Genomic DNA, 24,852 nt, shown 5'->3' on the forward strand with positions numbered 1-24,852 from the left:
ACTGTTCAACACCTGGACATTTAATAGTGAAACTTGCCAATTCCAGAGATAAAGAGAGAATTCTTAAGGTGTGAGAGACAAGAGATTCTTAACTTATATGGGGAGAAACATGAGATTAACAGCAGATCTCTTCAGAGAGACCTGGCAGGCCAGAAAGGGCTGGCAGGATATATTCAGGACACTAAATGAAAGAACATGCAGCCAAGAATACTTTTATCCAGCAAGGCTGTCATTCAGAATAGAAGGAGAGATAAAGAGCTTCCAAGATAGGCAGGAACTGAAAGAATATGTGACCACCAAAACGGCTTTGCAAGAAATATGAAGGGGGACCCTATAAAAGAAAGAGGAAGCCCAAAGAAATAATCCATGAAAACAGGGACTGAATAGGTATTATGACAACACTAAATTCATATATTTCAATAGTAACTCTAAATGTAAATGAGCTAAATGATCCCATCAGAAGATGCAGGGTTTCAGACTGGATAAAAAAAAAATAGCAAGACCCATCTATTTTCTGTCTATAAGAGACTCATTTTAGACTAAAGGATACCTCCAGCCTGAAAATGAAAGGTTGGAGAACCATTTATCATTCAAATGGTCCTCAAAAGAAACCTGGGGTAGCAATCCTCATATCAGATAAATTAAGGTTTATCCCAAAGATGTAGTAAGAGATGAAGAGGGACACTATATCATACTTAAAGGGTCTATCCAACAAGAAGACCTAAGAATCATGAATATTTATGCCCCGAATGTGGGAGCTGCCAAGTATATCAATCAATTAATAACTGAAGTAAAGACATACTTAGATAATAATATAAATAGTAGGAGATTTCAACACGGCACTTTCTACAAATGATAGATATTCTAAGCACAACATCACCAAAGAAACAAGGGCCTTAAATGATACACTGAACCAGATAGATTTCACAGATATATACAGAACTTTCCTTCTGAACTCAACGGAATACACATTCTTCTCAAGTGCACATGGAACTTTCTCCAGAATAGACCACATACTGGGTCCCAAATCAGGTCTCAACTGATACCAAAAGATTGGGATTGTCCCCTGCATATTTTCAGACCACAATGCTTTGAAACTAGAACTCAATCACAAGAAGAAATTCGGAAGAAACTCAAACACATGGAGGTTCAAGAGCATCCTACTAAAAGATGAATGGGTCAACCAGGAAATTAGAGAAGAATTAAAAAGACTCATGGAAACTAATGAAAATGAAGATAAAACCATTCAAAATCTTTGGCGTACAGCAAAAGCAGTCCTAAGGGGGAAATACATCGCAATACAAACATCCCTCAAAAAATTGGAAAACTCAACTACACAAGTTAATCTCTCACCTAAAGGAACTGGAGAAAGAACAGCAAATAAAATGTATACCAAGCAGAAAAAGAGAGATAATAAAGATTGGAGCAGAACTCAATGAAACAGAGACCAGAAGAACTGTAGAATAGATCAACAAAACCAGGAGTTGGTTCTTTGAAAGAATTAATAGATAGATAAACCATTAGCCAGCCTTATTATAAAGAAAAAAGACTCAAATTAATAAAATAATGAATGAAAGAGGAGAGATCACAACCAATACCAAGGAAATACAAACAATTTTAAAAATGTATTATGAGCAGCTATATGCTAAAATATTAGGCAATTTAGAAGAAATGGATTCATTTATGAAAACCATAACTACCAAAACTGGAACAGGAAGAAATACAAAACCTGAAAAAGCCAATAACCAGGGAAGAAATTGAAGCAGTCATCAAAAACCTCCTAAGACACAAAAGTCCAGGGCCAGATGGCTTCCCAGGGGAATTCTATTAAACATTTAAAGAAGAAACAATACATATTCTAATGAAGCTGTTCCGAAGGATAGAAAGGGCCAGAATACTTCCAAACTCGTTTTATGAGGCCAGCATCACCTTAATTCCAAAACCAGACAAAGACCCCACCAAAAAAGGAGAATGATAGACCAATATCCCTGATGAGCATGGATGCAAAAATTCTGAACAAGATACTAACTAATAGGAAACAATACATTAAGAAGATTATTCACCATGACCATTTGGGATTTAACCCCAGGATGCAATGGTGGTTCAACACTCCTAAAACAATCAACGTGATGGATCACACCAACAAAAGAAAAAAAAGAAGGACCATGTGATCTCAATAGATGCAGAGAAAGCATTTGACAAAATATAGTACCCAAAAGCATAAGATACCTAGGAATAAACTTAACCAAAGACGTAAAGGATCCATACCCTAAAAACTACAGAACACTTCAGAAAGAAAATGAAGAAGACACAAAGAGATGGAAAAATATTCCATACTCATGGATTGGAAGAATTAATATTGTGAAAATGCTACCCAGGGCAATTTACATGTTCAATGCAATCCCTATCAAAATACCATGGACTTTCTTCAAAGATTTGGAACAAGTCATCTTAAGGTTTGAGTGGAATCAGAAAAGACCCTGGATAGCTGGGGGTATATTAAAAATGAAAACCAGAGCTGGGGGCATCACAATGCCGGATTTCAGGTTGTACTACAAGCTGTGGTCATCAAGACAGTGTGGTACTGGCACAAAAAAAAAAAACAGACACAGAGATCAATGGAACAGAGTGGAGAACCCAGAAATGGGCCCTCAAATCTATGGTAAACTAATATTTGACAAAGCAGGAAAGACTATCCACTGGAAAAAGGACAGTCTCTTCAATAAATGGTGCTGGGAAAATTGGACAGCCATGTGCAGTAGAAGAAACTAGACCATTCTCTTACACCATACACAAAGATAAATTCAAAATTGATGAAAGATCTAAGTGTGAGACAAGAATCCATCAGAATCTTAGAGAACACAAGCAACACCCTTTTTGAACTTGGCCACAGCAACTTCTTGCAAGATACATCCATGAAGGCAAGGGAATCAAAAGCAAAAATGAACTATTAGGACTTCATCAAGATAAGAAGCTTCTGCACAGCAAAAGAAACAGTCAACAAAACTAAAAGACAACCTACAGAATGGGAGAAGATATTTGTAAATGACCTATCAGATAGAGGGCTAGTGTCCAACATCTATAAAGAACTTATTAAATTCAACAGCAAAGTAACAAACAATCCAATCATAAAATGGGCAGAAGTCATGAACAGCAATTTCACCAAAGAAGGCGTAGACATATCCAACAAGCACATGAGAAAATGCTCCACATCACTTGCCTTCAGGGAAATGCAAATCAAAACCACAATGAGATACCCCCTCACACCAGTGAGAATGGGGAAAATTACAAGACAGGAAATAACAAATGCTGGAGAGGATGTGGAGAAGGGGAAACCCTCTTGCACTGTTGGTGGGAATGTGAACTGGTGCAGTCACTCTGGAAGACTGTGTGGAGGTTCCTCAAAGAGTTAAAAATAGACCTGCCCTACGACCCAGCAATTACACTGCTGGGGATTTACCCCAAAGATACAGATGCAGTGAAAAGCCGAGACACCTGCACCCCAATGTTTATAGCAGCAATGTCCACAATAGCCAAACTGGAAGGAGCCTCAGTGTCCATCAGAAGATGAATGGATAAAGAAGCTGTGGTCTATGTATACAATGGGATATTACTCAGCCATTAGAATCAACGAATACCCACCATTTGCTTCAACGTGGATGGGACTGGAGGGTATTATGCTGACTGAAGTAAGTCAGTTGGAGAAGTACAATCATTATATGGTTTCACTCAATGGGAATATAAAAAATAGTGAAAGTGATTATAGGGGAAAGGAGAGAAAATGAGTGGGAAAAATCAGAGGGGGTGATAAAACATGAGAGACTCCTAACTCTGGGAAAGGAACATGGAGTAATGGAAGGGGAAGTGTGTGGGGGGAGGGGGTGACTGGGTGACAGGCACTGAGGGGGACACTTGATGGGATGAGCCCTGGATGTTATACTATATGTTGGCAAATCAAAATCCAATAAAAAAATACATATGAAAAAATGGCAGGATTGGATGTGTTGAATATGGTCAGATGACTCCTATGTTTCTGGCCTATGCAAATGAGTAGACAGTGGTTGCAATCACTGAAAAGTGATACCAAAAGGAGGATTAGATTTGGAGACAATGATGATCATATTAGTTTGAGACATTTTTTTTATTTGCGGTGCCTTTCAAATATGTAAGTTAGATGCCAGATGAACAGTTGAATATAAAAGCCTGAATCACAGTATTGGAGTCTAAACTCTTCCCTCTGCTCATTCAAACCCTACCCATTCATTAAATCCTAGCTTAATCTACCACCACCATGAGATGTCACTGAACTAGTTTTCCCATTGTGCACTTCCCCACCTGGGGGTGGGTATTAGAAACAAAAGGTATTAAATGCAGATGACTGGGATCTGAATTTTGACTTCACCTCTTACTAGCAATGGTGGCCATAGTGAAGTGGTAACTGCTTCAGTCAGTTTGCTTAGTTTTGTTTCTAACTACTACTTAGTAGCAGAAAGAATATGCATTCATTTTGTTACAGGTAAAATGAACTCTTGCTCTATGTAGAAAAGGAGGTGATAGTGAGGGATAGCCTAATCTAACATGGTCTCTAATTTCAAAACACTAAATTTCTGGGGCGCTTCGGTGGCCCAGTCCATTAAGTGTCTGACTCTTGATCTCAACTGGAGGGTATTATGCTGAGTGAAGTAAGTCAATCAGAGAAGGACAAACATTATATGTTCTCATTCATGTGGGGAATATAAATTATAGTGAAAGGGAATATAAGGGAAGGGAGAAGAAATGAGTGGGAAGTATCAGAAAGGGAGACAGAACATAAAGACTCCTAACTCTGGGAAACGAACTAGAGGTGGTGGAAGGGGAGGAGGGTGGAGGGTGGGGGTGAATGGGTGACGGGCACTGAGGGGGGCACTTGACAGGATGAGCACTGGGTGTTATTCTGTATGTTGGCAAATTGAACACCAATAGAAAAATAAATTTATTATAAAAAAGAATAATATTAATACCTACTTCTGAGAGTTATTGTGAGGATTAAATGCATAATGCATGAGAAGTACATAGCACAGTTTATGGCACATAATAAGCATTAGAATAATTATTATATATAATATATAATTATAATTTGATGATGATGATGATGATGATGATGATAGGGATCAGAAGGTACTATAATTTACTATGACAGCCAGTGGCTAGGGAAAGGTGACAAATTAGTGAAAACAAAGTTCCATAAAAGCACATGCCTGTTCTTCCATGCTTTTTTCTCTAGTATGATTTCTTGTCCTTCTCCAGTTCAGAGATTGGCCATCAACTCGTCTTCTTTATCTCTGGCTGGACTTTGGCCTCTGGTTTTAGAAACATCCTAGTGGAACCGGTTTGTTTCCTGTGTTTTACAAAGCATAAATTAAGATGTGGCTGAAAAATCACAATGTAGGAGTTGTGTACACATGTAGATATATTACATAAATAGGTACCTATCCATCATTTTTATTAAAAAGACCCATTTCTCATAGTGTGTGCCATGTATTGGTCATTATGTTGCTGACAAGTAAGAAGAAATCATTCATTTTTGAGGAAGGCAGCATATTAGCTCTTCAAACTAGTAAGGGGTACTTTTAGTAAATTATTCCATCCAGTTGCTTTAATTGCACCCTAGTCACCCACCCTACACTAATGTATCTGAACGCTAAGTAGCTTTCTGTGACCTCACTAAAAGAACTAGTATATTTCTTTTTTAACATGAAAAGCCTTGGGAGAGTGCAGACTGTTTTTTCTTTTTTGTATTAATGAAATATTTATTTATGGAATCACATGGGGAAGTATATGGTAGATATAAGTTGCTACTTCTACTTATAAAAATCCAGTATATCTTTTAAATGACTAATAGCAGTAAGAAAAAAAGTTATGGTAATTTTTTTTCCAACTTTTACAGACCTTACCTATGATTCCGATTTTATACTTATTTGACTATTTCTTACTGTTAAGTGCTTTTTTAATTGAAATGTGGCCTTGGAATCTAGTGGTATCTTTAATATACTAGTAGATTATATGTATTTCAATTTCATATGTGAATAATTAGAATTCAAAATGGCCTTTCCAGTTAGTTTTCTTTTCATACCTCTCCTAAGGCCCATTTGAATTTTATGTAGGTTAAGAAATAAAACTGATTTCCTAGGTGAATGAAAGTTATCTTTCTATAATTTTAGCCTAATGCTAAAATTAAACTATTCACAAATGGACTGTTTTAAATAACCCTGCCCAGTCTTGAAATTCTTAGAGCAAATATTATTTGGCATTTATATAGGATACACTATTCAGAATAGACTTTTATTTACTGATTATATATCATGAAGTGGAACAGTGATATGCTTATAATTTTATAGATAAATTGTGGAGTAATTCAATTTTTCTTTTCCTCCCTCCTAGCAAGACCTGATCACTGAAGGTGGCCCTTCCCCTTCCTCCCCCACCCTCAAGACTATTTTCAGCTTCCAAGTATTTAACCAGAAATCTTCTGGGAAGCTGAAAGTGAATGCATATATCAGGGCCAAATGTAACAGATTTTAGCATAACTTCCCAGGGTCTCAACTTCCCTAGTGGAGGATGCACAGGAGACATCATTGTTACAGAGTAAGTTTCACTTGTTACAAGAAACTAAATTCCTGTGTGTCACTCACTGCTTTCATATACTCATGGTTTAAGGAAGCCTCTGGCAGGACCCTGAATTAATACACAGATAATAATATACAAATTAATATACAGATGAAAATCTCTGTGATTCTGATGCTGAATTTGGTCTGAGCTCCATTATTACAAATTTATTCCACCTAGAATATGAGCTCCATGATGTCAGGGATCTTTGTTTTGTTTATTGCTTTTTCTTTGGTACTTGGAACAGTGCTTGTCACATCATATGGTTCATAAATATTTGCTTAAAAAGGAATTTCTTTATATTCTGGATTAAAACTCAGAGCTCTAGAATGTCAAGTCTGCTTTGTAGGTTTCTGAAAAATTCTTCAAATTTGGTTGCATGTAGATGAATGATTCTAGGGTCCTTAGATATAGGAACAATAACTTCCTTACCATAGCATATAAGGCCCTTTGCAAACTGGCCCCTCTACCCATACATCTGTAGAATAGACACACAGGGAATTATTTGCTATTCTTTGAATTCACCATTCCCTTGTATGTATCTTTGCCTTTTAAAGCAGAGCTTCTCTCTGCCAGAAATGCTTTTACCACCTTTTTAAGATGGTGAAAGGCATGTTTACCACCAGAGGCATATTCATTCTTTAAGACACAGTGCAAAGTATCATCTGTTCTCTGAAGCCATTCTCATCTTCCAGGCTGGATGAGTCTCTCACTTCCCTTGGATTCCATAGCCCTTTATGTACAAATTTGTCATGGCACTGACCTCCTTGTCTTGTCATCATTTCTATGTGTGCACTAGATTGTCGGTCCTTCAAGGGCAGAGAATAGGTCTTTTTTCTCTCTTGTTCTCATCTGCTCAGATCCTACCATGGTGCATATGACACAGTAAGTACTTCCCAAGTGCTAAGTGAGTACCTTCTAAATAAGCGTGTGACAAGTAAGGGTAGAAGTATTCTATTAAAAATGATACTATGTAATTTGGCATGGGTTTGGGAAGAGCAAGTCTACTAAACCTAGCTTTGATTTATCAGATTTGCTAGCCCAGTGCTATGCTTTGAGGCAACTGGCTGAAAAAAAGGAACATTTGAACAAGAAAGAGAGAATACATAAATGATGGGAGGGTTCTAGATAAGGAAGTGAAATTAAGAAAATTAAATACTGGATGCTGGGGGTGGAGTGGGAGAGGCTGAAGGATAAGTGAATGGACAGAAGGAATGGACTTGCTCAGAATCATGTCTAGGACGAACCTTGGAACTAGAGAAAGCCAGTAACTGTGTCCAAAGTGAAAGTCCAACCAAACCGATGGTTGGTCAATGTAACATCACATCTCTGGCCGTTTTTGGGAGGTGCTTCATCGCCCGAGATGCTGATTTGGGAACTGAGTGGAGATAACTGTTCAGGCATTGTGTAGACTCATGTTGTATTGGTTCCTTATACTCTTCATGTCCTTGAGCAATCCTCATACATTGTTTGACCTGAACATCTTTCCAAAATCTGTAAAATGAACATGACTGCATTCATGTATATAAATTTTCCATTGTTTCTTAAGTGCCTAAAATGTTCATTTGCTTGCTTGGGTTAAATATTTTGAGCAATGTTAATAAGGATTTGGGCCATATGAGTTTCCAATTAGAAAGCACTAATGCTATTGTTGCTGTTTATATTTGCTTTCTAGCTTTAAGAGGTTTTGAAAAATGCATTTGTAGAACTTGCCTGTGGTGTTTGCAATAAATGATAAAGAGAGCCATGCTTTTATCTAATTTCATACCTCCCTGATAAATTTAAAATAAAGGAAACTCTTCCTCAACATTTAATCGAACACTGCAGAGTATTTTCAACTCAAAGACTTTGAGTGCTGTGATATATGTAAAATTTTTTGTGTAGATCACAGATTTAGGCTCAATCTATTTAGCCCGAGATCTTAACACTGCCTTGTAAACAGGAAGTGCCCCCAATTTTGATCTGATTGTCTCCTCTGGCTGGGTAATAATGTGCTGAACACACAACACACAATTCCCAATGAATAATATTCATCTCATCTTTGTTAATGTAGTTAAATAATTTCAAAACTCTCCTCAAGGCAGCTGCTGTGAGCTAGGGAGCTAAACACGAGAGAGGCCAATGTCTTCTTTTATTTGTCCGCCTGTAGACACAGATGTTGTTTGTGTTGTCTGAAACACAGAATATGCTCTAAAATATCACTGTTATTTTCAGTGAGTCAAAGTGACATGATGCTGGTGAAGTGAATCCATAAGAATTAGCACCAAGTGGAATAATACTCCAAAAAGGAGGTAGAAAAAAAACATTAAATTCGTACAAGAACAATGAGCTAATATATGCACAGTTGAAGGGTCTCCTTTTTTATACTGTCAGTGACAAAGGAAATGCCCATTGTCTCCCAGCCGCCAATATCCTTCAAAATACTTTGAAGGATATTGGCAGCTGGATGTGGAAATGGAAACAGCAGCTAGCTGAATGAGCCCTGGGAGGCAAGAAGCAGGAAGTTCTTGCACCAGCCACATACACATTGCACAAATGAGAGCTAGACTGTGAATTTGAATGTGCTACTTATAACTTCATGTGCTGTATAAGGTGATTAGGATTCTGTTAAAATTGTTTCGAGTTCACTTTGCCACTTGGTATCTGTGCGGCCTCAGGCAGTTTACTTAGTCTCTCTTTGAGTCTTAGTTGCTTTGTTTTGAAAAAACAGGGATAATAATAACCTTTCTTGAGGTGCCTGGGTGGCACAGTCAGTTAAGTGACCAACCGACTTTTGGATTTGGCTCAAGTCCTGATCTCAGGGTCATAAGATCAAGCCCCATGTAGGTTTCCATACCCAGCATGGAGTCTGCTTAAGATTGTCTTTCTCCCTCTACCCCCCTCCCCTGCTTGCTCACTGTCTCTCTCAAATAACTAACTAACCAACTAACTAACTAACTAACTAACTAAATAAATAAATAAATAAATCAGTCTTAAAAAATAACCTTTCTCACAAGACATAATGTGAGGATTAAATCAAATAATGTATGTTTCAGGTCTGGTACATAGAAGATGCTAAATTCACATTCAGGTATACTTCCTTTTTTTTGTAACGTGTAAAACTACATGTTCTTTCATAGCTTGACTTCCATCCACTTGTGCCCTTGGACTGGACAACATGTGTTTTGAAATTAAATCTAGTAGTTCGGGGATCCCTGGGTGGCTCAGCGGTTTAGTGCCTGCCTTTGGCCCAGGGCACGATCCTGGAGTCCCGGGATCAAGTCCTGCATCAGGCTCCCGGCATGGAGCCTGCTTCTCCCTCCTTCTGTGTCTCTGCCTCTCTCTCTCTCTCTGTATCTATCATGAATAAATAAATAAATAAATAAATAAATAAATAAATAAATAAATAAAATCTTTAAAAAAATAAAATAGTCCAAGTAGTTTAGTCTAAAACCTCGTACTTTGTCAGTTATGAGTGAATTTCCTAGTAACTGAGATAGATTAATTTCCCAGTTTCCACAGTAAATAGAGAATGACCTTTCTTTCTAAACATAAGTTTATACTGGTAGGTCTATAATGTTATTACACTCTCAAAAAATTCTATTATTTCAGATCAACTATACTTCAGAATGAGGTCAACAATGGCCCAGATTATTAGTGTTTGACTTCTATGCTACTGTCTCTATATAATAACCAATATAGCCATTGACTATGTATATATGTATATATGTTTATAAGCTACTAAAGAGCTTTTGCAGAAATTAGTAGTAAACAAAGGGAACATCACTAACATCTCATTGTTGAGAGATAGATTATGAGGGTTGTCTAAAAAATAGGGCTACATTTGCACTAAGTTAACCAGATCCTCTCATCTTAGTCTTCTTTGAAATAAATGATATGTGTTTGATTAGAATGATTAGCCAGGATCACAAGAGAAATCTGTAGCTATAGAATAAAACAAAGGCAAGTAGCTTGCTAGGGGAATGGCAAATGTGTGTTACTGGTATATGGAGACCACCTGCTCTGTCATGGTACTTTATTGCTCAGCCCAGATGGGCCCAGGAATCCTTCCTGCCATGTTAGGATCAAACCTAATCTGTTGATCATGTGTACAAAAGTTTATAATGATCTAAGTAAGCATTTTGGAATTTCAGTGTCCATAATTGAAGCACTTGTGATTCTACTGGAGTGAAGGCAAAATGGCAGACAAGTCAAGAGAAATTTATCTGTCATTTCCTTCATTCATGGTAGTTTCTGAACACAGACTGGTTTTTCAGTGTTATCAATCATGTTACTTTGTTCCATTGTTCCCAGTATTCAACTGGGACATTTAAATTAGGCAACCAGAAAACGATCTTGTTTCCTACTTCTGTTTTCTAAAAACTTGCTTATCAAGGTATATACAATAAACTTTACATATTTGTACTGTGAAATTTGGCAAATTTTGATAAATGTGCAGACCTATGAAAATATCACAACAGCGATTATAGTGAACATATCTATCACCTCCCAAAAGTTTCTTCTTACCCCTTTATAATGCTTTTCTCTCTACTACTGCCCATCCACCCCACTCCCAGGGACCCACTAATCTGCTTTCTGTCACTAGAAATTAGTTTGCATTTTATATAAATGATTTACGTACCATGGCTCAACTTACGATTTTTCCACTTAGGATAGTGTGATTGCAATAGGCATTCAGTAGAAACTGTACTTGGAATTTTGAATTTTGATCTTTTCCCAGGCTACTGATATGGGATATGATACTTCTCATGATGCTAAGCCAGAGCTCCCAGTCAGCCATGCAATCATGAGGTCAACAACTGGTACACTAACAACCATTCTGCACCCATACAACCATTCTGTTTTTCACTTTTGGTACAGTACTAAGGAAATTACATGAGATATTCAATGCTTTATTATAAACTAGACTATGCGTTAGATGATTTTGCCTGACTGTAGGCTCTTTTATGTGTTCTGAATGTGCTGAAGGTAGTCTAAATTATGATGTTCAGTAGGTTTGGTGTATTACATGCATTTTTGACTTAAAATATTTTTCAAAAAAATAAATAATATTTTTCAACTCATGATGGGTTTATCGGAATGTACTCAGTGCCTGTGAATTTTTTTTCACTCTGGCTATTGAGAACAGGGACAATTTACACCCCTGTTTCAGATTTAGAGTTGTTTCCTTTAATTCTTTCAGGCAGTTCGTTGTCCAGTTATAGGTGATTTTCTACCAGGCCTGTGCCATTCAGGACTTCTGGTATGCCATTTAGGATTCCCAGTGACTGACTATCAGGGGCTGGGAAGGAGGGGAACTTTTCAGATCTCTGGAGTTCTCTTTCTACACAGCTCTCTCCTGTTTGGTACCCTGTACTGCAAACTCTAACTGTCTTGGATTTTCCAGACTACTAAATCCATCTTCTCAACTCAGACTGTGGAGGTCCACCTATGTTCTCTTTCCCTGTGCTGAGTCCTGGAAACTTTGCAGACAATAAGCTGAGGCAACCAGAGGGCTCATCTCATGTGTTTCCCATATCTTAGGAATCACTGTCCTTTGTCACCCAGTGTCTGAAAACCATCGTTTCCTGTCTTTTTTTTTAATGGATTTTGTTGTTTTGTTTCAGGTAGGTCCCTGTCATTCTATTTTGACTGGAAGTCAAGAATTTAGTGTTTTAAGGTTTTAAATTCTCTAAAATTTAACATTTTCCCATAAATAGAATTCACATTCAGAAGTCCCTGATGAGTGCCCTAAGAATTCTTTCTAAAACCTTTGCCCTTTTGGAGAGTTTCTTCTTTTATATTCCCCCCCAAAAAAACCCCACATTTTATGAAAACAGTCTCTCAGAGGAGCCACCTACTCACTCCAGGACACTCTCCAGATTTGCTAAGATGCTAACTTCTATCTGGTAAATGGGATGAAACTGATAGATGCAAAGGACAAAAGAAGTTTCCATTCAAGCTAGCTGAAAGATTGTCTTTACCAAGGCTTTTAGACTGATTCTAAGGAGCCTCCCAGTTCTATTCCCTAGGGTATATTTTGAAGACTTTTAATAGGGAGTCATTTCCCAATTCATTAAGCCAAACAATAAAGTGAGGGCAGCTTCCTCTGTGATACTATTTCAGTCAGAGGACAATAGAGAGAACGTGTTCTCCATTAGTCTGATATTGCTATAAATTGTTTTTTTTCCTGAATCCACAGCCAGTGGGCTGCTGTCTTTCTCTTCTTGGCAAGTTTGTGAAGCATCTATCATTTGAAATGCATAGCTAATTTACCAAAACAACAATTTTTCAATTTGCATTAGTAGGCATTGTTTTATGGTAAGCAAAACTATCGCATATGCATCAAAATCGTATTCATGAATTTAATTCTTTTCAAGAGTGGTTCTCTATTAAGTACTGACTTTAAAGCTTTTGTACTTAATGATTGGTCCCTGACTAGAATTATTCTAGGGCCTGAGGGGATGACAGAACTAACTACCTTATAGTTATGTAGTCCTTACTAAATCACACAACACTTTGTGGAAATTATATGATTTTGAGAGATACCAAAGTTTAGAAAACACTGTAGGATCTGGAGGTCTAATTTAGTAGGTAATACAAATGATACACATATAGGGGGAAAAAAGAAATATATGGCCAGGTATAAAAATACACAGTAAAGACTAGAAAGGCTATGGATGAGGGTAAGATGATTGGGAGAGGGGAGAGGAAAGTTTGGAGAATACGTGGTGAAGGTACCAACACAGGCTGGATATTAGGAATTAGATTAATGAAAGACCAGAAAGGGGAGGTTGGCACAATAGGTCCAGAGATAGACAGGCAAAGAAAGTTAAATGGGGCATCTCTGACAGATGGTAAGAAGAATCCCCTGACAGAGCACAATGTAGTTTATTCAGTAGTTTTTTGTTGTTGTTGTTTCTTTTGTTTTGTTTGTTTGTTTGTTTTTTTAATAAACAGTGACTCTGGTATACAGTGCTATCTTGGTATCTTGACTCATTCATCACAAAATAAATGCTTACAGATTAGTGCAGAATGTTACAGAAGTCACATTGTTTGCTTTTGTAAGTATGGTCTAAAGCACTCAAAAGTGTTTTTTGTAGTTATTTAACTCTTTACCTCACTCATCTCACTTCTGGAGGTGCACTTGTGCTGCAGATTAATGCAGTTTCAAATTCACATGCACACACACATTAAACAAACAGCTTCACATGCTTCGTGAACATAATGAAAATGCAAAAGTATACCTGGAAGACCACAGTGGTCAATAAGAATTCAGTCTCCAAAGTGTTATGAGCAGTCAGAAAATTGGACCAACAAAGGTAAGAAATGAGAAATTTTGAGGGCCATTGAGCACCATGCATTTTCAGTGTTCAGTAGCCCTGAAAATTTCTCATTTAGGCCAGGAAGTTTCTGTCTCATTCGAAATGTTGAAATAAAGCGAACATGCACAGGCTCTCATTGATCTAAATTTCTGTTGAAGTCCAGGACCTCCCACCATCTTTTCTAGTCCCTGATTATTTTTCCAGACTCTTGTTATGAAGACTGAAGAGCCAGCATCCCATTTTTCATTGTGGCGGGAACCGCTGTGTGTTAGTGTCAGAGCAAATTTGCCCATCTTCTGTGTGTACACCCAAAATGGGCCCTGCACCAAGGTGACTAGTTCAAGAAGATAGACAGAAGTTGCTTCTTTCCACATCACATTTCCTTCCTTCTTAGATTGCTGACGGATATTCTCCTGTCTCTCTAAATAAGATTGGAGTCCCTTTTGATTTCTTCCAGGTTCCTACCTCATCTCCTTTCCTTCTGACTTTCTGGGACAATTCTGTACCCTTCTCTGGTTTGAGCCATTTCTACAGATTTGCAACTTAGTGTACTCCTGAGAACATCCTTTTTGACATGAACATGGTCTGTTAACTATCTTCTGGGATGGCTCCAGTCAGCCAATATTGATCACAAAGCATGAACATTTATACTTCAGGCTTTTAACTCTGCCCAGATTTTTTGCTGTGCTTGTCACTAGACTGACAGATGGAGAAATCTTGAAAATTAAATAAGGCGTAATTGGTAGGTCCTGAGTACAGAGATAATGGGTACATTTGAAACTGTGAGGGGGGAGATTAGGCTTAGGAAGCTTTCCTGTTTCCTTTAAGTCCTCTGATAACCACAGGCTCCAGATGTACAGGTGGGAGCGCTCTGACTCTCACTGCTGTGCCCCAGAAAAGACTGATAAGCCCTCAGCAGAAAAATAAAGGTCACATCTGGGTGGTGTGCCTTTATTACTTTGTTGTCATTTGGACCTTTAACAAAGCTCTCTGTGGAACTTGCCAAAGGACATGGCATGGTCCTGTTAACTCACTCTGCTCAGTGCCTAGTACAGTTTTGTGCATTTGATAAAGCTTTTTCATGAAGTCAGAGAAGAGGAAATTAAATTGGGCTAATTTTCTGAGACTAAGAGAAATCAGAAGTCTATTTTGTTTTGTTTTCTTGACTTGAAATTGAGTGGGTGTTCAGTGGAGCTATGTTTAAGTAAACTTACATGAACTGATATGTTTGACAATTCGGTATCGTTTTATTTTCCAACCCCCTAAACTGAGAAATACAAAATGGTACCCAGGAGTGAAAATTATTTGTGTTCTTTCCGGTGTTGTGCAATTCTCTCCCTTCCTTCCTGTCTTCTTTCTCTTGTTTAAGATTGTAATGACTCATTATATTTTTCTCTAGAGCCAGGAATGAATTATTAGTGGGTCAATGATACTTGTTAATTGCACAACTCTTTATTCATTATGCTATCAAGTACTGTTTGCAATAGCCATGTTTTTAAACTGATGATTTTAGGTTTGATGAATAACTATTTACTCAGTCGATTTTTTTTACATTATGTATTTTACATACGCTATCACTAATCTTGCAGTTCACAGTGGATACTTAAGCTGGGTCATTACTTTAATATTGCAAGACTTGTAATCATGACACAAGATCTTATTTAGCTAACGTGTATGATTACCCTTCACAGTAGAACTCTGAACCACACCTTTATTTATAAAACCACTAATTCTTTATTTACTTGTAAATATTACCCATTCTACATATTGCAATTTCAGGTTCAAGTTATAATTACAGAATTTTAGAACAAGGGAGTTACCCAGAGATTTGTTTCTAGGTGGACTTATATTTTCCAAGTGAGGAAACTGAAGCCCCAAGATGTTAAGTGACTTATCCAAAAACAACATGGCAAATTAAAAACACCTGCTTTTGCATGTAGTCCATAAGGCATGTGACAGTAATTAAAGCTAATAATTGTATCCCCTTTCCCTCTTCCTTACTTTAGAAATGGACTATACTCTTTAGAAGTTATATCACAAATCACTCAGGTCATGGATAAGGTTGATCATGCTTTTTGACCTCCAATTATTTATTTGGCATGTGATGCTTTAAAGCTTTCATTTTAGAGGAAGTTTGGTGGAATTTTAAGGAAAAAACAGTCTTGATCTTACCAAACTCAGGAATGGCATTTCTGGAAAAATGCTGATATAGATAACTATGACTTTCCCTTTCAAGTTTTGATGAATGACTACTCCAGGCTGAACACCTGAAGATCAATCCCTAGATTCAGAGAAAAAATTCACTGGTTCATTTTACTGGGCACTTAATAGCATTTAAAAAATTATATTAATTTATTAGCATCAATAGTGGCGTAAAATGATCCTTTGTGCAGATCCACTCAACTTAGTCTCGTGATCCCTAACTACAAAATGTTCCCTTAGATGCTGAAAGTTCATCAGTGATCAGTGTCATTCTTAGTTTCCCTCCTAAAATTAGCTTTCAACTGTAGGGTTCCTAGGAAAAAACAGCACCCTAGAGAATAACTGAGAAATCATGCATCAGTTAGCATTGATTACTTGTTGGCTTAGATAAAAGCAAGACAACATTTTGACTACCTTCTCATTCATGTTACATGTACTTTCTTCCACTAGGAAGAAAAGCGTAGGGCCTGCTTCTAACTCAAAACTGTGGCTCCACCTATGAAAATTCTGATTTTCATGGACTGGAATAATTCTCCAGTCTCCTCATTGTCTTATTTCCTGGTGGTGTAAAATCCACTAAAAAAATTATAGATGTATAATTCAAGTACAATAACCTACACATACTTAAAGTGTAAAATTGATGAACTTTGGCATGTACATATGTGAAACTATTGTCCGAATCAAGAGAACAGAAATTTAGATCATCCCAAGTGTTTCCTTACATGCCTTTGTTCTATACTTCCCCCTTATTCTCTCCCGCAGGTAACCACTGATCTATTTTTTGTTGCTATAGATGGCTTTGCATTTTCTAGAATTGCATTTAAAGGAGCGCATACATATAGACGTTCTATTGGTCTTCTTTCTCACAGCATGATTATTTGGGGTTCCATGCATCTTGCTGTATATCAATATTTCATTAATTTTTTAGGACTGAGTAGTATTCCATACATTCTGTGTATGTATATATATCTACCACAGGTAATTTATCCTTTCAGCTACTCATGGACACTTGGGTTGTGTCTTCTTTTTAGCTATTATGAATAAAGCTTATGAACAACCTTCTATATAATTTTGTTTGAACAAAGTTTGCACTTCTTTGGGATAGATATCCAGGAGTGCATTGCCCTCCAGTTAAGTGTTGCTTTACCTTTTCAGGAAACTGGCAAATTATTTTCCAAGATGGTCATACCGTTTCACTTTCTCACCAGCAGTGAAGATAGTTGCTCCACATCCTTGGTGTGGCCCAAAGTTTTTTAGCCATTCTTGTTAGGGCGGTAGTGGTATCTCACAGCAGTTTTAGTGTACATTTTCCTGACAACTAATGATATGAAGCATATTTTCAATTGCTTATTGGTTATTTGTATACCTTTTTTGTGAGGCTTTTATTCGAATCTTTTGCCCCTTTTAAAAATTGGATTTCAATGTATTGATTTGCTCAGATTTTGTCTCTTAAAAGACTGGAAATTAGGTTTTTCTTATAATAAAATTTAAATACATGTTTGTGAAGCCCAGAATATATTATTTACTTGGTAACATCTGTATCTGTTTATTCCTGAATTGTAGTTTCTCATGGTACCAGTCTATCCATTTCAATCTTAGATATCCTAAGAGTATACTTCCATTTCTCCTATGGCTAGATTTTTGGTAAGAATAGACCTATACTAAGTCCAGTTGAACTTCATCTTCTCTAGGGAATGTGTAGTATTTTAGGTAACAAGGTTATATGTGAAAGGCTAAAAACAACCACTTATGGTACACTGTAAGTGCTTTATAGAAAATACATCCTATGGGAGTTTTGAACACCACCAAGACTTTTGTGTATTTAAGGAGATAATTCATGGTGGTAATGTTGATTTCAAGAAGGGAAAGTGTTCACACCATTTACTGTAAGTAAGGAAAACTTGTTCTTTTCTTTCTCTCCTTTTATGTTTGTTTAGACATTTAAAAAGCTACTGATAGCTTACTTGGATTGTTACTTTCTCTAATTATGTATCAACAAGGAAGTATACTTTTATCTGGTTGTGTTTAATTAGAGAATTTGTGGTTTAATCTATGTATGAAGATCAGACTGTGGTTCCAATGGAAATCTTATGCAATTTTTTGATCATATTATACCACATTTCCTTAGAAGGGGACAAATCCGTGTTCAGATTTCTTTCCGAATAAGAGATATATCTCTAACAAAAGGCATTTTTTTCTAGATTTATTTATTTATTCATGATAGACAGAGAGAGAGAGAGAGAGAGAGGCAGAGACACAGGCAGAAGGAGAAGCAGTCTCCATGCAGGGAGCCTGACGTAGGACTTGATCCCGGGTCTCCAGGATCAGGCCCTGGACTGAAGGTGGCACTAAACCACCGAGCCACCTGGGCTGCCCACGAAAAGGCATTCTTATATTTGCCAGTGATCTTTATTTTTTTTAACTGTTTCTAGTATTTTATTATTCAGAATGTCAAATTGGCTGTGTATTTTTTTTGCTCATCCTTCTCCAGTGAATGTCTTTACCATGACTCAGATGCTCATATTATAATCTTTGGAAAATAACCTCTCAGTGTCATTCTGAGTGAAAATAAATGCAAGTCTGTGCTTTTGAAAGTAAATTTCCTAATTAGTGCCCTGAGTCCATGGAAAATAAATGGGGATACTTCATAGCAATCCAAATTCTTTCTTTCTTGCATCTCCAAAGAGAATTACGGCTGGTTGCTGCAGAATCTTTAGTAATGCCACAGTAAAGTTCTTCTCTCACATTTCTCCCCTTTTCCTGGCTCCCACTGACTCCAGGAAATGCCCAGGGATGGAGTTTTCAAGGTGTTGTGGTCCCTGGGCCAGGAACATAGGCCTTACCTGAGAACTTGTTAGGAATGCAGATTCTCCAGCCTTACGCCAGACCCGCTGAATCAGAAACTGAAACTGGAGGGCAGGAACAGCAATATGTGTTTTAACAAGCCTTCCAGGTGATTCTGAAGCTTGCTGAAGTTTGGGAAGCATTGGTCTAAGGGAGTGAAGGAAGTTGTGAATACAGACCTATATAAAATTCCTCTCCTGCAGCTTCAAGCTGACAGGTTCATTATCAGGTTGCTGTAGCAACAATTGCACAGTAAGATTGGATAATGAAACATTGTGAAATTAAGAGGCATGAATATTAACTGATCACAATATTCTAGATCACTAAGATTTATATTGGGCAAAATGGATTTTTACCCTTAGCCTTATGTCAAGGAGAAGCACAGTTTCCTGAGGTTACTTGTCTGACAGGTGGAAACCATGCCTATTTTTAAAACATTACTCCTTTGAAATTTAGACAAATTTTTGTAGAAAAACAGAATTACTCTTAGAAACATGCATCACAAATCATAAGTAATGTGCTTAGCAGTGACTTATAACCCTGAAAAAGATTAATTTATAATTGAATTATCCTAATACATTATAGTAGCTTTCTCTTCCCACAATATCTGTTTCATAGAGCACAATGCTGAACACCTAAAAGCTATTAAATAAGCATTAAGATTTGATTTGTTGAACCCTTTTTTGGCAATTTTATGTCACAAAAATATAATTTTTATAACACATATTCATATTCTGCATTCTTCTTTCCAGTGTATGGTCTATCTATCTAAATTCTAGCACTTTCTGTATTCAATGAATTAAATTCATTTCAGGGTTTGCATTTTATTGATATGTGCTAAGGATTAGATGCACTCAGTTAAGCTTCTTCCCGGCCAAATGACATACCCTGTCTCTGATGTCAGTCTGAGAAAATTCTATATAGTGTACAACATCCCCGGATTACCTTATCTAAGTATTACATGGACATTTCAGATGATATATCTTGGCATGTGGTCATTTTTCATTAACTTATTAGGGACTGTTATAGCATCTTTTCCCCTTTTTGACACCTCACCATAATTGAATGCAAAATTGACTATAAGACTGAATGCCTGATATTCATGCAGTGAGTAGATGGAGCTTCACTGTTGTCTAGCAGAAACCATGCCCCAGATGGCTGTTTTAGGAAAACGGGATCTGTTGCTACCTGACATAGGCAACAGACAAATGACACCTACTCTCTGGACCTTTTTTTCCTCAACTGTAAGAAGAGGGGATTCATTACATCATCTCTAAGATCCTAAACATTATATGGATCTTAGACTTGGGGGAAAGAGTGAGGGGAATTCAAACCATGAAGCCCTGCTGAGGTGTAATATATAATTGAATATTTTTTTATGTATTTGTTGAAAGAATGAATGAAACAATAATTGACATCAAGGAGGCCTCAGACTCCTTTGGAGACAATGGGAAATGATGATATTAAGCACTCATCGTTTCAGTGGTTAGACTAATGTGTTTTGGGAAACATACTTTACAGAAGTATATTTAAATGTATTGTTTCCCACCCCCCAGATTTTTCACATTGAATTATTTATTCTTAACCCTAATGTGTATGAAATACATAGGAAAGCCAATAATTTTAATATTTTAAGCATAGGTGTGCTCTACAGGTCATATATATTCTCCCTAGAAAAGAAATATCTTTTAAAGGACAGCTTTCTACACTATATACTCTTCTGCACTCACTTATTTCATTACATTTTGTGCAACCTAAAATTGTAGCTATAAAGCTATTTTGGGCATGCTTTTTCCAGAGCCTTGTAAGAATCAACAGGAGCATAATTTTAAGCCACAGAAGTGCAAAATAAGCACAGAATCCTAGCTACCATAAATAAAAAGGCCAGAATTCTAACTTTGCAAAAACACATAATTACTAGCAAGGGGGGAGGGGGACATAAGGACAAAAAAGTAGAATTTTATTGGGTGTTTCTTCCTATTTCTAAACTTTTTCTCTGAACTTTGTTTCTTCTCAGAGATGGAATTCTGTGAAACCCCTCACACTCTGTGCTCTGGCTACCAGACAGACATGCACAGTGTTTCCCGGCATGGCTACCAGCTAGAGATGGGGTCTGACGTGGACACAGAGACAGAAGGTGCTGCCTCACCGGACCACGCTCTGAGAATGTGGATAAGGGGGATGAAATCAGAGCACAGTTCCTGTTTGTCCAGCCGGGCCAACTCTGCATTGTCCTTGACTGACACGGACCACGAGAGGAAGTCGGATGGGGAGAATGGTAATAGAACTATCTCTACTGTTTAAGTAAAACCTAGAGAGAATGTAGTTTTTAGCTTTTGATTAATTTTCCTTCCCAATGTCTGCTGCTTAGACATGCGGGTTAGTGGGTTCCTGTGGATAAGTCATGTACTGAAGTATCTGGCAAACAGACACATTTATTTATAATGATAGATAAAGTGCTTTTTATTTCTAGTGATCCTCCAGGAAAATAATCTCATGTCATCAGTGATATTGTGCATGTCTTATTTATTACTCACCTTTTATTTTCATCTTTATTTTCCAGTACAATACCAGTGGTATTTATTATAGAAAGTACTCATTTCATGTATTTTGGTTTTCTATCAATATAGGAACAATGAGATAAATGACTATATAACAAGCATGTTCTGTACGTGCTTTCTATTTTAATTCAGATTAGCCTGTCAAGTGTACAGATTCAAATTAACCAGGTTAGACTGAAATGTTTAAAAAAAAACAGAGGGTAAATTAACTTCAGCCATTTGCCAGACAGTAAGTAATAATACCAGTATCATTAAATTGCAATTATATATTATTTTCTTATAACTTTTAGAAACAGAAAAGTATAGTCTTTTTTATTTGTTGGGAAGGGGTTAATTTATTATTTTTTTTCTGTTCTTCTGTCCCTACTGAGAAATGGAATCCTTTCATGGAAAGCACATTAATGCTTATGAAACACATTAATCTAGGCTCTTCATCATTCTGTTTGTCTAAATTTCATAGGTCCCATCACCGTGACAACAGGCCTACTCTGTTAGCAGTGGCTAATTAGTATTTTCTCAGGTGGCAGAGAGGTAGCCAACAGTCCTATACCTATTTTTTTTCTATTCTGTCCTTCTTTGCCTGGTTCAGTCCACAGGGGACCCTGAACACAATTATATAATCAGGAATGACCATTTGCCTACCAGATAGCATATTATGTCCTTAATGATAGGCTATAACATTTTGTAATATCACCAAGTATCTTTGGGGTCTTGATTTTTTTAGAATTTATTTTCATGTAGGTTTGTGTATGTTGCTGGCTTTGGTCAAGAGCATAAGAGGTGAATTATGGAAAATGAGAAGGGAACATAGATGATCTATGTATGCATAGTCATGTAAGTGAAAGAGCATTAGGATGGAACTTCTGAGACCTTGGACTGGTCTCTAAAGTTTTCTGGGCTTCAGCTGTGATGTAGAAAAAGTGATAACCAAATTTATGTGAAAAGGAGTGGTAGATGATAACAAGCTATCTTGTGGTCCCTCATGTCACTCAATGACATACGAAGTTTTAGCCAGTTCACTGCATTGAAATATTAAAATTAAAAAAGTTTCTCCATGGGCTTCCACCATCCTTCCAGTCCTGCAAGACCCTAGGTATGAGGTTTCTTTTGAAGTGATGAAATAACTCTGGAATTACACATTGGTGATGGTGGCAGAACTCTGTACAAATCCTAAAAACCACTGAATGACACATTTTAAGAGAGTGAACATAGTGGTAGATGAATCATATTTCACTTAATCTGCTATTTAAAAAATACTACTGGATGAAAGGTAGGGGTTAAAGATTGAGGAATCTCAGATGAGTTGGATAAGGATTAACTCGTGAAATGTTTGATATTACAGGTTTTAAATTCTCACCTGTTTGCTGTGACATGGAGGCTCAAGCTGGGCCTACTCAAGGTAAGTGTTTCCAAATATTGGAGCACCAATTATTTTTACCTCACCCCATCCCTGACACCCACCCCACAGAGTGGATCCCTGCCCTCCCACCTCCCATGACAAACAACACACGGGGCTGGTAAACTGTCAAAGATTAGTTCATTGGCTGCTTATTGGTTTGTTTCCTTCTGCAAAACATGTGTGTATGTTGGTAGTGAGGAGGACTTAAGGCAGGAGCTGGGGACAAGGACAAGACAAGATTTAAGGTGGGATAAGGAACCACTGATTCAATATGGAAGTGTAGATTTTAAATCGAGTTGGGTTGGGTTTGGCCTCATGATTTCCTATGTTATCTATGATTTTTTGCATCATTCTAGTCATTAATTTAATTATGATACTGTCATAATTTTACAACATCTCCTAGCAAATGGCTTTGGTCTTTTCCTTCAGATACTCTGACTTGGGTTTAGGATCCCGCTATATCCATGTCATCAATTATAAATAACACCTTCAATAACAGAAATGTTGTTCATTCTTCTCTGTAAGCCTTTGTTTAAATTGTATTATTTTTCAGTGAAGGGACATTCATGTCCTTTTTACTTTGTCTTCGTTGCACTCATTAGACTTTGCCTTTTTTCCCCCCTGAGACATACTGAAAGCAATATTTATAAATGATTTTGATGAAAATGAAACTCTTAGAGGGTGGGATCTTCACATCTGATCACAGGGCAATGACTCAAAATTGGAAGGTAGCTGGGGGAAGGGATCAGAGGAAAGATGTATCAGAGTGAGCTTTATCAAAATGCACATTATCCCCATTATCCACCCCCTGCCCCACCATAAGAACTGCTTACCAGAGTGAGCCACTATAGTATATTACTGGGCCTTATTCCCTGGAAGTATTACGGACTTTCAGGAATGAAACTGTTCAGTTTCATTTGGCCCTCAGTCTAATTATCCATCTATCTACTTCGATCATGTAATACTATTTACTAAAACAGAGTTGGAAGACCCAGGACATGCATCATTTCTTTTCCTTGTAGGTCTATTTTCCTTATAGTTTACTTTAGGAACTGGATAGGGTATCACAAAATTGGGCTGGGCTGCCATGGAAAACTGATGATCTAGTCTGCTAAAAACTCGTCCTTACTGGAAAACTGTGTTGGTCCAATATGTACCTCCAAGAATGATGTCAACTTTTTGAGGCAGTAGAGCATGGTGATTAAAAGTTTGGACTGTGGAGCCAGACAACCTAGGTTTAAATCCCAGCTGTGTGACCTTGGGGAAAGTTATATAAAGTTTCTATGCCCAAATTTCATCATCTGTAAAATAAGGATAATATTGATGTTTACCATAAGGGTTTTGTGATGACTGAATAAATTAATGCATATAAAGATTTATAATAGTATTTGTGACATACAAATGCAATTTGAATGTTCACTGTTATTATCGATCAGCACTTCACAGTTTCCAAACACACTTTTAATACCTTTATCTCATATCATCCTCATAATCACTCTGCCAAATAGATTCTATTGTTATCCACATTTTACATAGGAGGAAGAGTTAAAACAGCAATTCAGAAACCAGCTAGCTAAGTGCAACTAATTATTTTCCAAATAGCCATTTCTTTCTTTCCCTGGGTCACATATAACATGAACTTGAACAACTTTTTCCTTCTCAGTGAGAGTTCTGTACATTTTACTCTGACTCGTACTACTAATTTTCAGTAAAGAGTATAAAATTTAGAGTCTTATTTATGACATATAATATAATTTCACCAATTTGATCCTAAAAATTTTCAATCAATGATAACCAGGACTGACTGATCTTTAGCATTTCCAAAGGTTCTCACAGAGGAGGTTTGAGTTAAGATGAGAGTTTAAATGGTTTTTCTAAAAGCATATTAATTTGAAGA

At 37.1% G+C, this 24,852-nt stretch overlaps 1 protein-coding gene across 3 annotated transcripts in view; it reads left to right on the forward strand.

Annotated features, from left to right (window-relative positions):
• Window positions 1-24,852, forward strand: part of TENM1 (teneurin transmembrane protein 1) — a 795,125-nt gene that overhangs the window by 282,084 nt on the left and 488,189 nt on the right. For all 3 annotated transcript variants that reach the window (XM_072816870.1, XM_072816872.1, XM_072816871.1), the window contains 2 exons: window positions 21,013-21,273; window positions 22,899-22,955. In XM_072816870.1, the coding sequence (XP_072672971.1) occupies window positions 21,013-21,273; window positions 22,899-22,955 (318 nt within the window). The remainder of the gene's footprint in view (window positions 1-21,012; window positions 21,274-22,898; window positions 22,956-24,852) is intronic.

Source organism: Canis lupus, chromosome X (assembly GCF_048164855.1).
Source record: "Canis lupus baileyi chromosome X, mCanLup2.hap1, whole genome shotgun sequence".
Lineage (NCBI taxonomy): Eukaryota > Metazoa > Chordata > Mammalia > Carnivora > Canidae > Canis > Canis lupus.